The 16,120-nt window shown below is 37.4% G+C and overlaps 1 protein-coding gene across 1 annotated transcript in view; it reads left to right on the plus strand.

The window, feature by feature from the left end:
• LOC122205887 overlaps positions 1-16,120 on the plus strand; it is a 256,567-nt gene that overhangs the window by 75,253 nt on the left and 165,194 nt on the right. Inside the window, exons 22-29 of the mRNA XM_042914498.1 lie at positions 2,534-2,638; positions 5,796-5,849; positions 7,085-7,189; positions 7,708-7,761; positions 8,893-8,997; positions 11,901-11,954; positions 14,070-14,174; positions 14,723-14,776. Of these exons, the coding sequence (XP_042770432.1) occupies positions 2,534-2,638; positions 5,796-5,849; positions 7,085-7,189; positions 7,708-7,761; positions 8,893-8,997; positions 11,901-11,954; positions 14,070-14,174; positions 14,723-14,776 (636 nt within the window). The remainder of the gene's footprint in view (positions 1-2,533; positions 2,639-5,795; positions 5,850-7,084; positions 7,190-7,707; positions 7,762-8,892; positions 8,998-11,900; positions 11,955-14,069; positions 14,175-14,722; positions 14,777-16,120) is intronic.

Here is a 16,120-nt window from a genome sequence, read left to right on the forward strand (position 1 = left end):
CAGGCTCTGAGCTGTCAGCACAGAGCCTGACGTGGGGCTTGAATTCACAAACCGCGAGATCCTGACCTGAGCTGAAGTCCAATGCTCAACTGACTGAGCCACCCAGGCTCCCCTCTTATTTATTTTTTATATTTCTGACTGAAATATTTCAAAGCAAATTTTCATTTAGTCCTTATATACTTCAGTATACATCTTCTTAAAAGTATGGATTTTTTTACATGACTGCAATACCATTATACAGCTTATTTTTAAATTTCCCTTCTTTAAAATATTTTTTACAGTGAGCTTATTCAAATAAAGAACCAAACAAGCTTTACACACTGCATCTATTATGACACTTAAATCTCATGTACTCTACAGCTATTCCTCTACCTTCTTCGTCTTTTCTTTTTAGGCACTGATTTTTTTTTAAGAAACTGGGTTGCCAATTGTCTTGTAGCATTTCTATATACTAAAAAAAGAAAAATTTCCCATATACTAAATTTACCCGTTTTTGTCTGTTTTCTCATCTCTCTTGTTTCTCTGTTGTCCGTATTCCTCATAAACCAGGAGTCAGCTCTGATGGCTTAGTTATTTTCATCTTCAACATTTTTTCACAAGAATACTTCATAAGTAATACCGTTTATTTCACATTGCATTCCATCGGGAAATACAGATCTAGTTTATCTTTTTGAAAACGGCTCTACAGTTGTCCCAAATCATTTATTTAAAAGTCTGTCACCACATCCTTGAATCTGAGATGCCATCCTAACTATATACTTGATTTCCACGTGCACTTGTCTATTTTGAGAATTTCCATTCTGTTCTATTGGTCTGATTATTCATGCTCTAAATTGTGTTGAGTATAACAGCTTTATAATCTTTTGCTATGAGTAGATCTAACCCCTCACTCCTCAGCCCTTGTACGCACACACACACACACACACACACACTCTCCCTTGTCCACCCCGCCCAGTTCTGGCTGTTCTTTATAGAAACATCTTTTTTGTGTGACTTTTAGTAGGAGTGTATTTGTCTTGGTTTTTTTTCTTTCATTTTCCACTTGCTGTGTGACATATTTCCTGGTGAGAAGATTGATTTCTTAGGGTTTGAAAACCACTTATATTATGAGAGGACTTATCACATGTACGTGTTTACTGTTGTGCCAAGTTTAAATCCCAACATAATGAAGAAATATGAAACCATATCATGCACCCTTATTTCTTGTTTTCTGTGGTATAGAAATACTGAGTAGCCTTTCAACTTTAACATCGAAATCTTCCACATTCAATACAGATCCGCGTTATTGTGAGTCAAGATTTAACCACGTGGTGATGTACCCACTTGGCTGTAGCTCTGGCCTCCATGGGTGCAGACAATGCCATATGCACGGTGTGCACCAGTAAGAGTGCCCCATAGACACCGTGAGCTGCCCACTAGGAAGCTCGGGAAAGACACACCACCTCTACTTGGCACTAAACCAAGGATTGTCCCAAAGGACTTTCCCACAGCCCTAGATTCACTAGTGGGTAGAGGATGAGTTCCACGTGGTTCAAGGTCCCCTTCATGTTCCCATACAGCTGTCTTGTTTCCTTCCTCCCTCCTTCCTCCTCTTTCCCCCTTCTTTTCATTTCTAAACATTTTTTTTTCTCTTTTTCGGCTATCCTGGGTCATTTTGTATTGTTTCCTATCTCCTGCAGATGCAGATACTTTTAGCTTGTTTTCCATTGCTTTACACATAGGAAGCACAATAGTTTTGTAATTTGTGCCTGATAACTTCTAAATCTAAAGTTTTTATGAGCATGTTGCTGCTGCCCGTTATTTCTGCTTATTCTCTCTCAGGTAACTTGTTTCGTTCTGTGTTTGGTTCTTTTGAGCGTGAGCTATTTTCCTTGGAAAATTATAGAAAGAAACCTTTGAGGCTAAGGATGGAAGCATGTTCCTAAGGAATACTTGCCTTTGCTGCTGCTGGGCACTTGGACAGAATCACCCACACTCCATGAGGTCATCAACATGACAGTTCAAATCCAGATGGAGCAAGTATCATTAGAACAGAAACAGTAACAGGGCTCTGCTTACCTCCCTAGGTTCCTACTTTTGATGAGACTTTGCACTAGTAACTTACTCTCTTATCAGCTCTTTAGTACTTTTGAGGAGATGCTTTTTACATTTTATCCAAGATTTCAGTTTCCAGAGGAAGGTTGGTCTGAATAACATCGTCCTCCACATAAATGGAAACAGAACTTGATTATAGATTTTTGTCGGGAGTTGAGGCATCTAATCTGGGAGTTCAGGAAAAAAAAAAAAAAACCCTCATTGTCAGCCACAGTTTGATTTTACCATTTGCTGTGAAAGATTTGAAAATTGCTCATTCACCTGGAAGATTTCTATTCGAAGTCTAACATCCTTATTGACCCCCTTGATATATGTGAATAGACTATATTACATCTTGTTTTCCTCATGAGACTGATAATCATTAATGCACTGTGAGTAATGCGAGTGGTCACATTTTGGAATCAGTGAGTTTTCCCCATATTCTTTACTTTTTCACAAGGAGAGATTATTGATGTCGATAAAATGGATTCTCCTTTGCAAACTATGGGGATGAACCTTTCAGAAGAGGAAATTAATGATCTGACACGTGATCTACCAGCTGACGGTGAGTATTTAAGATATGTTTGAATTGGTTAGAATTGGTTAATCTGAGCTTCTATAAAAGAATCTCTGAAAACTCTACTTTGGCATTAAGAAGACAGAAAACATGAAAGATGACTCAGACTGAAAGTAAACATGTTTTGCCCCTTGACATTTTCAGTAACTTCATTTCCACTTGGAGTATGGCCAAGGCCAAGGCCACTATTAGAACTGAACAAAATTAGAGAGAGACCCTGCTGTGGAGGGAAGGGAGTGGGGTGCATTAAATAGAAGAAGCTTTAACACAGAAAAAATTTTTAAAAATTATAGAGAAAAGAGAGCAGAGCCCAAAGTGGGAAATTATTTTTAATTTCTTTTAAGTAAGCTCTAGGCCCAGTGTGGAGCTCAGTTCACAACCTGAGATCAAGAGTTGCATGCTTTACCACCTGAGCCAGCCAGGTACCCCTAAGTGGGAGGTTATTAAAATAGCATTTCTGTCTTCGCCTCACCATTTTCAAGGACATGTAGAAAGCCAGAATAAGGGCGTTTGGGTGGTTCAGTCTGTTGAGCGTCCAACTCTTGATTTCGGCCCATGTCATGGTCCCAGGGATGTGGGATCGAGCCCTGCATCCAACTCTGTGCAGAGTGTGGCCTGCTTTGGACTGTCTCTCACTCTGTCTCTCTCTCTCTCTCTCTCTCTCTCTCTTTGTCTCTCTCGTGCACACGCGCGCTCACTCTCTCTCTCTTAAAAGAAAAAAAAAGCGTGATAAAGGAGGAATATGAAGTGTAGGACCTATTTCCTGCACCAAAGGAATAGGACCAAGTTTTCCAGATACCCTTGAGGGGAAAAGGAACAGTAACCACTCAGGCCTGAATGTGTGGAATGCCTGAATGCTCAGTGGCCCCCACCTATGCCTCTGCTTACATCCCCTCATTCTGAGCTGGATTCCATGGTTCAAGGACTGACTGTTCCCAAAGCTCTAATCTCCCTTGATGGGCTAGAGACAAAGTCTAAAGTTTAGTACATTCTGAATTGGGGCTAAAAGAATTCTCAAGCTAAATAAGCAAATGTTAAATATCAGCCTGAGAACGTTATAGTAGGGCTAAGAAGTATCTGTCTGGAACATTCCTTAACTATCATATAACCTTAGATGAATCAATACTTGCTCATCTTATTAAGGCGCATTTATTCACATCATTGTGTAAGATAAGCACTGTACCCTTAAAAATATTTTTGTTAATTCATTTAATTTATTCTCTAATTTTTACCACTAGTAGTATACAAGAAGGACCATGCAAGTGGTCTTCATTGTCTTGTTTTCTTTGCTTGCAATGGTGTATCCGTGAATGAGACTAGATATGGAACAATCAGCTTTCATAATAGAAAACTATTTTTTGTCTATTTGAGATTATGGTGGAATTTTTTTTAATATTGCTAAAAAAAGCAGAATTATGGGTGGAAATATAGCTATTATTTGAAACTATCCTCTGGTATTGCCATTGATTTCTGTTCCTTATTTTAAAATAATAATTTCAGATCAACCAACATAATGAAAATCATTGTGAGATTAAAAAGTACACATGAAATAAAATGGACATGTGGAATGATTAATCCTTTTTTCTTTAAATCAGAGTTAGAATTTTTTTAAAGTTAATTTATTTATTTTGAAAGACACGAAGAGAGCGTAAGCGGGGGCTGGGACAAAGAGGGGGGTGGACAGAGGATCCAACCAAAGTGGGCTCTGTGCTGACAGCAGCAAGCCTGATGCAGGCTTGAACTCATGAACCGTGAGATTATGACCTGAACTGAAGTCAGATGCTTAACCGACCGAGCCACCCAGGCACCCCCAGAGTTAAAATTTTTAAGTTATTGCTTATTGGTGATCTGCTCATCTGAAGAGTTACCATCAGTATTGAGCTTAAAAAGAAGTTTTGTGAAAGATTAAGGCTCAAGCATAGAGCCCCAATTATATCATTTGGGACAGAAAGACCCCATTTAGGGCAAAGCTTTTCTCATACTGTGTCTGTCAGGACGGAGATATGAATTTACTGGAGAGGGCAAGATTCAGTTGAAGTAGGACCCAAGTTAAATAGCAAGTTTTACACCCAATAGGTGTTATCATCTTTGTTTCTGAGAATTTCCAGTGGCCCCATAAAACTGACATGTATCTTCATGCTTTCCTGACCTCACTAAATGGTTTTACTACAGAAATAACTTTTGGAGTATTCTGCCTCAAAAGATCCAGAAGAAAAACAAGGAAGATTCTCGTTAGCCTAGATTTAGCAACCAATGAATAAATGTATATTTATCCTGCTCACTGTTCTAATACTTGTTATTGTGTACATGTAAGTGTCACACAGCTTCTGCTAAGAGTCACTGCGTACTTCTAATACTTCAGTAAATATTTTTGAGTTATCCAGGACCTTCATTTGTAAATTTTCCACCGTATAGGGGTTTTTAGATATTGTATACTATAATTTATTACTTACAATCTAAAATCAGGAATTTTTCAAGTAACTTACCAACAGTGACAGTTTTTTAGGTCGTTTTTCTTTCTTGGCAAAATATAGATCTCAAAAATCATCTATTTGTGAGATATTTCTGTTCTTTAACATATTAATGTCTTTTTAAATATTAATTTGTATGAAATTCAATTGGGTGTCTACTATGAAAACTATGCAAATCATTAGAGTTGGGAAGTTAAGCTCAAAATGAATATTGCCCTCAAGCAAATCATACGTCATGCAAATCAAGAGTAAACTGGTCTGCCTGGGTCAGTGAACATGAAAGGAAATAGTAATTAGAATCTCAGTAAAGAAAGAGATAATTTCAAAAGTCCAGTTGAAACAGTGGTGAATAAGATCCCAGTTTTAAATTTTGTTTTCCCTGGTGTGGCCCAAATCATCTTTGGTTTTCCAAAGTCTAAAGCTAAAAATAAAGTCTGATGAAAAAAGGTGACTTTTGAATCTCACACCTTTAGAGTTTTGCCATATGACAATGGATGAAAGCAGTTGTTAAAACAGGCACCTTTGTAACAAGTAGAATGATTATTTTCCATGTCCTTTTGTGCTCCTTGGGATAGGTGGGGGATAAAATTCAGTAGCCAATGAATGCCATTGTGCTTCCTGTTTTGCATTTCTCAGTGAATACCACTGTGTATTTGATTTACATTTTCTTACAGTTCATGGGAAGGTTGAAATGAGAACGCATATGGATGGAATGAAACCTTTTACAGGTAAATAAGAGACTGTCACTTTTGTCCTGGAAAATATTTTGCTCACAGGGATGGATGATCAAAAACAGTTTGGGGAAGGGGGTCAAAATGCCACAAAGCTCTCTTACTATAAGTCACCTTTTTCTCAATTCTGCTTTCACTTGGTTGATGTACCAAACTTGGACTCTTTTCCAGAGTTCTAATCAGTTCTAATCAGTTCCAGAATCAACTGATTCTGATAGTTCTTTCTCACTCATTTAGTGTTTCGGTGGAAGGATAGTTTCATGAAGCAACCCACTCACTGTTCAGCTGTTTTTGCCAATGTTGCTCAATCTTTCAATAAGAAATTACTTTTAAGTAGATCTAGAGGGTACAATGCTAAGTGAAATAAATCAGTCAGAAAAAGACAAATGCCGTTTGATTTCACTCATGTGGAATTTAAGAAACAAACGAATGGGGCGCCTGGGTGGCTCAGTCAATTAAGCATCCGACTTCGACTCAGGTCATGATCTCATGGTTCATGAGTTTGAGCCCCTCATTGGGCTCTGTGCTGACAGCTCTGAGCCTGGAGCTGCTTCAGCTTCTGTGTCTCCCTCTCTTTCTCTGCCCCTCCCCCACTCACGCTCTGTATTTCTCTCTTTCTACACAAATGAATAAACATTAAAAAAAAATTTAAAAAAACAAAACAAAACAAAACAGAAACACAAGCCAAAAAAAACTAGACTCTTAACTATAGAGACCACATTGTTGCCAGAAGGGAGGCGGTGAGGGGATGAGTGAAATAAGTTGATGGGATTAAGAGTTCATTTGTTATCATGAGCACCGATTAATGTCTAGAGTTGTGGAATCATTATATTGTGCATTGTACACTTATTCCAGTTACACTGTAAAGCTTTGACAGGATCAAATTATTGTCATTATGAAGAAAAAAGCCACATTATTCAGAGACAAGAATAAATACAATAAATGATAGCTGAATTTATATGTTTTCCATCTAGTATCTTAATTTGCTGGCCAATTGTAAAACAAATTTGTTCTCAGCAGGGCAGACTTGTTCCCAGAAATAAAAGACCTTCCTTTTGTAAACACTAAGGGGTTATGTTCTATTATGTGACTTCCCCATAATTCTGTGTAAACGTGTTTCCTTTTCCCCTTCCATTTCCTCAGATGGGGGGGATGCATTATAATGAGAATGAATTTTTCACCATTTCATGGAATGATTATTCTCAGACATTAATGTTCTTGTATTTTCAAAGGAAAAAAGGTTCATGTCAGTGATCTGGAGAAAGTTCTGGGAAGCATGGGGATCGAGCTCACAGCTGAGGAGCTTAAAAAGCTGCAGGAAACTCTGCCAATGGATGGTGAGCTATACAGAAGCCACAAAGACTTTCCAGGGAACTTGGTTTTGTGGCCCGTGTGAACAATTTAAAATTTTTACCTGTCGAGGGCTTTCTGAAAAATCCTGAAATTGATTAGGAAAAGGCATTGTCATTTGGATTTAGTCTGCAGTTTACCAAACCCTTCAGCCATAGCTTTGCCATCTGAGTGTCAGGTAGTTGATCAGCCTATATCCTAAGGAAGAAAAGGAAGGAAACTGGAGGGGACTAGGAAAAGAAATAAAAGGGGAAGTCAACCGAAAAAGGAAAGATGTGTGATTGTTCCAACATAATAGTGTTTCCCTCAGCTGTCAGTCGCCTACTTGCCAGAAAATACATATATTTGTCACACTGAGACAGTTTTCTTTTCCATAACTTCTTTTTAAATTTAATACCGAGACAGAACACATTTCCCACTCAATTACAGTTGTTTTACTGAAGTTGTAAGTAAGTGAATGTTCATACCATTTCCCTTCTGACATGAATTGTTCCTTTTCCTATAGCTGCTGGAAACGTATTTCAGAATGCAATGTTGGATGGGGTGAAATCCACTAAGGGTAGGTTAAAAGCCTGATAAGAAAGGCAGAGACATCTGAAATCTTCAAGGTTCACATTTATCATTTAGATACGAGTCCTGTCTAGCTTCCTATGTATAGATTACTTAGTTACTTTCTTTTATTTTAAGTTTATTTATTTACTTTGAGAGAGAAAGATAGTAAGTGGGGGAGTGCAGAGAGAAAGAGAGAGAAGGGGAATCCCAAGCAGGCCCTGCACTGACAGTGCAGAGCCAGACGCAGGGCTTGAACTCACCATCCCTGAGATCATGACCTGAGCTGAAATCAAGAGTCAGATGCTTAACCGACTGAGCCACCTAGGCACCCCAGTTACTTAGTTACTTTCATCATCATAATATTTTATGCTATAATGTCTCAATACATCTTTCTAGGAATCCATACTCACAACCCAAAAAATCTAATCATACACAGCAAATTATGAAGAAAAGGATTACCAAATTTTTAGGGAGTTGTGTAAGGAAAACTTGTTATGAAGGAAGAATGAAGGCAAATCCATAGAAACAAAAAGTAGATTAGGGTTGCGGGGGGCTGGGTGGAGAGGGAAGTAGGGAGTGACCACTTAATATGTATGGGCTCTCCTTTGGGGATGATGAAAATGTTTTGGAACTAGAAGTGATATCTGTACAACATTGTGAATATGTACCAAATTCCACTAAAGTGTTCACTTTAAAATGATTAATTTTATCTAAAAAAGTGCTAAGATTCTGCTTGTTTTTAAGGTTACCTTATGATCTTCACTCTGTTTTAATATTAGCTAGTTAATAAATTAATGAGGTCCTATCATCAAAGCTCATTCCTATTCTCTCTAATATTGGTTATAATCAAATCATGTAGCCTATCCCTTCATGAGCTGTTTATAATACAGGCTTCTATTCAAGGTTTAAAGGAAGAATTACTAATTCTGATTTTTCTGTTGATTATTTAATGCTCTTAGACATGTTAAATGGGAGTTCATACAGAAAAGTAATAATCACATAAGTACATTTCCTCTTTTGTTTTTTATTGTAATAATGACAAAGTATATATATTCAGATAACAATTCACATTCAAAAATATATTTCTAATATTTTAAACTCATTTTTTTTCATGTTTCATTCCTGTATGTTTCCTAAGGAGGCAAAGTCAAGGTGAATAACCTGGACACTGTCCTGGAAAACTTGGGAATCAAGCTCACACAAAAGGAACACGAAGATGTGACAGAAAATCTACCACTTACCGGTGCGTGTTTCACATACTACTGTATCTTACAGGAGACTTTCTGCACTTGTACATGAGTGTGTCCATAATTAGTTTTACCTAGTATCAAAATGACATTTTTGCAAAGCTTAGAGAAGAAACTAGCCTTCTCTTCATTTCTATAAGCCCCATATCTTTAACCTCTTCTCTTTTGGATTCCAAGCATCACACACAGAACTATTATAACTACTTTCTGACCCAGTAATGAATTTACAAGAAGCAAAATGAATCTCATAGGCTATAGAATAGAAAGGAAGGAAGAAAAATATGACTAATTTCCCTATTATTAGTATCCCTCAAATAGTTGTGTCCTAAGCCCATTAATCACTTTAACTTTTACAATTCCGTGTTACAATTTTCAGTGGACAGTATTATCCACACTCCTATTTCCAACTGTCATTATATGCTGAAAACTTCTAGATGTTTTTCTGCAGCCCAAATTCCTCCCCAAATATGGGTTGGGTAAAACCACATCCAGATTCCTGTTGGGTTGTATCTGCCAAATTCATTCTTGCTCAGCAAAGCCTCAGATCTTAAATTCACTATATTTAAAAATACCTACCAAAAACTATCTCCTAATTATACATTCCCTTTCTCAGCTGGTGGCACCATCATGTTCTCAGTAAAACAAATTTAAAAATTGACATTTTTCAGGGCACCTGGGTGGCTCAGTCGGTTAAGCCTCCAACTTTGGTTTAGGTCATGATCTCGCTGTCCATGAGTTCGAGTCCCGTGCTGGGCTCTGTGCTGACAGCTCAGAGCCTACAGCCTGCTTCAGATTCTGTGTGTGTGTCTCTCTCTGCCCCTCCCCCAATTGTTCGTTTTCTCTTTCTCTCTCTCTCTCTCTCTCAAAAAATAAATAAATATTTTTTAGAAAACCCGAATTGGTATTTTTCACTGCAACTTTTTCTTAGTGCCACATCTCATTGAATACCAAGTCCTACCAATTAGGAGTGCTGACTATTTCATACGTCTGTGATCTGACCCTTGCTTTCCTTTTAGCTTTATCTTATATTATTTCCTGCTTCCACATTGCCCTATAACACCTCAGTGTCTGAACCATAGTATTGGATATAGGCAGGGTTCAAGATTCTTATATAGTCGGCTCTCCACCCTGTTGCAAAGCAGTAGCTATAAATGGATGAATTTTAGCGGGAGCATCTCCTGATTTTATCATTTGCTGTACGTCAACCCAACTGCTCTATTACAGTATGTTTACTTGTCCGTCTCACCCCAGAAACTGACTTGTTCAGAAATTATATTAAATTTATTATTAAATATATTTTAATTTTTAGTGCCTCATATGGTGCCTGAAATTTAGTAGATAATTCATGAAATTTTCTTCAGTTAATATACAGATCTTCTTTGTTATTTAATGCTTATACCATGGCATCTGATTTGATTATCCAATTGTCCTTTTCCACATACTCTCCAACTCCTAGAACAAAAATACTTAGGCATATTTCACCAGGCCAATTCTTGTCTATAAAATTAATCTCAAAGTTTACCTTTTCCAGAGCTCCCTGATCCCTGGAATTCACTTTATTTACTCTTCCTCTTAGTTTAAAATTCATCCTATTCACACATATATTATTATATACTCAGCATATTGTACAAAAAGTGAGTGTCTTTATGTCACTCTTCTTTGTTTATGAACTGTGATTTTCTTGTAAGTAGAAACCATACCTACATCATTTTATATTTAGAGGCAATAAATATTGAAGAATGAATGGAATGATGGAATAATTAGACTAAACAAATGAAAAACAGTGAAAAATACAAATAATTCAAAGTGACAGAAAGTCTTCAAGAGGAACGTCAAATATAGGCTGGCCTTCTAACACTTCATTTGAGCAGTACATAACCAAAGGGCTCCAAATCATTGGTATAAATGTTATCAAAGCAAAAAGACAATTGCCTAATCATCAGTCATGCAGTTTTCTGCTTTCCAAAGAAGGTTTGGCAGAAATTATACTCATTTTGAAACAACCAGCAACATCCTGGCCAATTTCATTGGTATACAAGGGAATACTTGTTCATACTTAGCACACAGGTGCAAACTTGGCCTTCTCTTGAAACCCCCCCTCAGAACCATCCTACTTCCAAGTTATTACCAATAAGGCATAATATTCTTCTAAAGTTTATTGCTTTTTTTATGACTCATGACCCTTTTTTAAAAAAAAAATAATTACTAGTGTTACACAAGGACTTCATGAAGCCTTAGGACATAGGAGAGCAAGTCTGCACATTCGACTCATCACGTAGAATTTTTATTAACCCATTAGCTTTCAGTGAACTGTTGAATCCCCTTTGTAACTAGTTATTATGTTACCACAAGTCCTTTCAGTTTGGAGACTCTCTGAAATATCTACCCATCTTTTAGGGTTAAAGAGAAATACATACCTATCTTTACACACAAGTGTATATAGTGTTAATCGAAGAAACAGGTCACCAATTTATGTGATCAAAAATCCCAAGACAGTTGTGATAGACAAAGAAACTAGAGAAAGACAAATTGGGAAAAGGTAAGAAGACAAGAAAGGTGGTCCCCAAAGACTCCTCTGACAAATGTGGCTGAACCAAAGCTGATAAATTGCTACACAGCCAAATAAGTCACTGGGACCTCTCACCCTGCCAGTAAGATGGAGAGCAGCCTTCAAATTCAAGAGGTTCATTCAAGACTCCATTTTGTCCAAGAGATAAAGACTCTCCCTCAACTAATGTGGAGTTAATTCTTTAAATCCAGGGTTTATATCCTTATAGTTGAGTCAGATAAAGCAGTGGAGCTAATGAACTTCGATCTCTTATTTCCCAATTTACCCTATTTTTTGTCTGTTTATATATGGCTCTCTGGCCTTATTACCTTATTTTGGCTTTCCTTGTAGCTAATGGGAAGGTTGAGCTCAGCACATTGATGGATGCAGTGGCCACTGTTACAGGTTAGTGAACAATTACTGTGACTCTAAGCTCCTAATTCGTACATTAAGTTATATTTTAATGCTCTATTCCAACTCTCCCTCACTACCTTTTTACTCTGCCATTTTACCATTTTATTGGGGAAGTGTTTCTACTTTAATTGTCTAAACTACGGGTTGGCAAACTCTGACCCTTGGGCCAAATCTGCTTCCGTTTGTGTAAACAATTTCATTGGAACACATCCAGCCCATTAGTTTGTGCATTATTTATGGCTGCTTTTACCATACAAAGGTGGAGCTGAGTAGTTGTGACAGAGATCATAAGTCCTACAAAACCTAGAATATTTCCTATTGTTTATAAACTTTTATAGAAAAGTTGGCTGACTCCTAGCCTAGAGTTTAACTTCAGAGTGATCTTACATCCTCGATTGTTATGGTTTACCACGGAGGGAGATTAATTTTAACGAATTATTTTTAATACCCTCTTTTACTCCAAGTAGTCCTTGTATATGTGATAAATTGTATGGAATTTTAACTTTTGATATTTACACTATATACTGAAGTGCAATGCTTGATAAAAAATTCTTTATCCTCTGAGGTTTCTTCCAAACAGTACTTTGATATGCATAATCTGAGTGTCATGAAGGGAAACTGACTTTCTGCAAACGTAGCCTCAAAGTACTAGCCCAGAGTGCGCAGGACAGAAAGGCTCATGGACCCAGTTAAAATGTTTGAGTCACACAGTATTACATCATTTAAAAGCACACAGCAAAACAAAACAAAACAAAATAAAATAAAAACACACAGCAAAAATGGGGCAGAAATATGGAATACATTAACAAATTCAGGGTAGAGTGAATGGAAGGACTACACTACTTGAATCTAAGGTGTGTGATGTGCATAATAAGTTTTGTGTCTCTCTCTGTTCAGCAGCATTAGTTTTCCCTGCTGCTGATGTGGTTATAAGGACCAGAATTGAGATTCAAGCAGATGGACCACAGATGGAAAGTGCTCTAGCCTGTGACACAAACTCTTTCAGAAAGACTCAGGGTTAGGGGCACCTGGGTGGCTCAGTCAGTTGAGCATCTGACTCTTGACTTTGTATCAGGTCATGATCTCACAGTTCGTGAGATCAAGCCCCATGTCAGGCTCTGCACTGACAGCACAGTGGGATATTCTCTCTCTCTCTCTCTCTCTCTCTCTCTCTCTCTCTCTCAATCTCTCTGCCCCTCTCGCCACTCTATCTCAAAGTAAATAAACTTAAAAAAAAAAACAAAAACAAAAAAAGAAAGACACAAGGACAAGTACCTGTAGCTAATAGTTGTAGCTTGCCATTAAGGCCATCAAAGAGCCATAGGTTTTGTGTTCCTTGAGCAGAGGACACAGAAGACCTAAAAATGGTGTCACCAATGGATTGCCAAATTAGAGTCATTTGAACAAGTGTCATAAATATTTTCCACATCTTGAATATTTGGTGCCTCAAGCAATTTTAGAGTATCGCAAATATTTAACGCTTCTTATACATTTAGCCTAGCATATATTTAGTGAACAGGTTCTCCATGTGCATGTAATGCCTCGTGAGTATTAAATATTGCTCAGTTCTTTCATTCCCTTCTATCTCACTTACATACCCTTTACTTAACTACTTGTCTGTACTGCAAAACATCTTAAAAGATGTAGCCCGTGTTTTGTAAACTACAAACTTGAACTAATGTACTTACTTCACTTGTGTAATAGAATTAAATGTTCTCAAAGGCAAATGCACATTATGCTGAATTAACATATTAAGTAGTGAAGTAAAACCAGACACAACACTCATAATTAAGGTAATAACAGAGACACTGAATTTTAAATATCTGTGATATTTTAAATAACTTGGAATCCCCCAAGCCACTTATATCTTGCTTAAATTGCTTTACTCAAAAAAAATTGCTTTACTCCATAATTATAGATATTGAATTTTTTGAGTAAAGGGAACAATTCTGTTTCCATGATGTCTGATGGCGCAAAGGTCTCATGCTACTTTGTTCATAGCTGTTGCATGATCTGCTAAATAGATAAATGACTTCTTTTTTTCATATTTTGGAGATTTTAGGTCATATCCAAACTTTTCATCTACTTACATTTCTTTCTTTGAAGGAGGAGAAGTTAATGTCAGTGATACTCAAAGTATTCTGGAAAAAATGGGGATAGAGCTCACAGATAAGGAGTGCTCAAAACTAAAGAAATATCTGCCAGTCAATGGTGAGTATTTAAAAAAACAATGTAGCCTTTAAGGAACTTAGACTTGTGTTTATTTTTTGAGAAGTTCTAGAATTATTTCCATTTGATAAGAACAGGATTTAGAAGGAATTATGCAGTTCCAGTTTAAGAAGTAACCCCAGCAGTGCCACTTTATTTATAGAATCATTGGCCCCTTCAGTCACTAACCTGGTATTAAGTCAAGGAAGTGTCTATTCTAACTTTTGATTCTAGTCAGAAGGCATCCTCAAGAATAAACAGGGACATACAGGAAAGTAAAAAGAGTGAGAAAATACCAGAAAGGGAAAATGGGGAAATTAAAGGGAGGCATAGGGAATTAAGATGTGTGTGTTTCAGCATAGTAGAGTGCCCATAATAACTCCCTCAGAAGCCAGGGAGCCATATTGAAAATTTTTTCTACTTGTTAATTGTTTTCTTGGTTATTTACAATTAAATTAGGCCTTTTCTGGGGGTAAATTATGATGTCTGTCTTTCCTAAATGCCTAACTTAATCTCTCATGGGTGTGGTCTGATTTCTTTCTTTCTTACAGCTGTTGGAAAGGTGTACCAAAATAGGTTGATGGATGGTGTAAAAACCCTTAAAGGTGAGTGACAGGTATAGCAAAAAAGCAGATGAATCTGAATCTGAAAAGCAGATGAGAAGCCTTTACCACTGTGTGTGTATGTGTGTGTAAAACTACATTCATGTTTTTTCCAAAGATCTTTTCTGTATTTATTTTACGAAATGGCCTCCTGTACCATTCTTTTACCTTAAGATGGAAGCAAAAATCCACATAAAAGTAGAACTCTTGAATAACTTCACCCTTAAGGAAATGGTAAACTAGAAAAATGTCTAATCAGCACAAGTAGGTAAAAGGAAGTTTATGTGTATAGTCATGGATTCTAAGATCATGAAGAAATGTCTTCTTTGAAAATTCATGACTATGGACCTATGTTCATGTTGGTTCCAATTCATATCTGCACTCCCTGCATGGCCCAGGAACTCACAAAAATTTAACAAAAAGTGAGGCACCTGGGTGGCTCTGTCAGTTGAGTGTGTGACTTTGGCTCAGGTCATGATCTCATGGTTTGTGGGTTTGAGCCCCATGTCACGCTCTGTGCTGAGAGTGCAGAGCCTGCTTTGGGTTCTCTGTCTCAGTCTCTCTCCGCACCTCCCCCACTCACATGCACGTGCGTTCTCTCTCTCTCTCAACAGAAATAAATATTAAAAGAAAATTTTTTTAAAGTTTGCACCAGCATTGTAGTAACTCTAGTATTCAAGAAATTCATCCTCACATCATGGTCAGAAGAATTTTCCCTATAAAACTTTTCTTAAAATGAACTTGAAACAGAAAATTACAAAAGATGAAAAAATTTTGCCAAAAGGGAATTAAAAGCAAAAATGAACTATTGGGACCTCATCAAGATAAAAGGCTTCTGCACTACAAAGGAAACAATCAACAAAACTAAAAGGCAACCGTCGGAATGGGAGAAGATATTTGCAAACGACATATTGGATAAAGGGCTAGTATCCGAAACCTATAAAGAATTCGCAAACTCCACACCTGAAAAACAAATAACCCCGTGAAGAAATGGGCAGAAGACACGAATAGGCACTTTTCCAAAGAAGACATCCAGATGGCCAACAGACACATGAAACGATGCTCAACATCCCTCATCATCAGGGAAATACAAATCAAAGCCACACTGAGATACCACCTCACGCTGAGTGGTCAGAGTGGCTAAAATGAACAAATCAGGTGATTATAGATGCTGGCCAGGATGTGAAGAAATGGGAACCCTCTTGCACTGTTGGTGGGAATGCAAACTGGTAGAGCCGCTCTGGAAAACAGTGTGGAGGTTCCTCAAAAAATTAAAAATAGATCTATCCTATGACCCAGCAATAGCACTGTTAGGAATTTACCCAAGGGATACAGGAGTGCTGATGC

Source organism: Panthera leo, chromosome E1 (assembly GCF_018350215.1).
Source record: "Panthera leo isolate Ple1 chromosome E1, P.leo_Ple1_pat1.1, whole genome shotgun sequence".
NCBI classification, from domain to species: Eukaryota; Metazoa; Chordata; class Mammalia; order Carnivora; family Felidae; genus Panthera; species Panthera leo.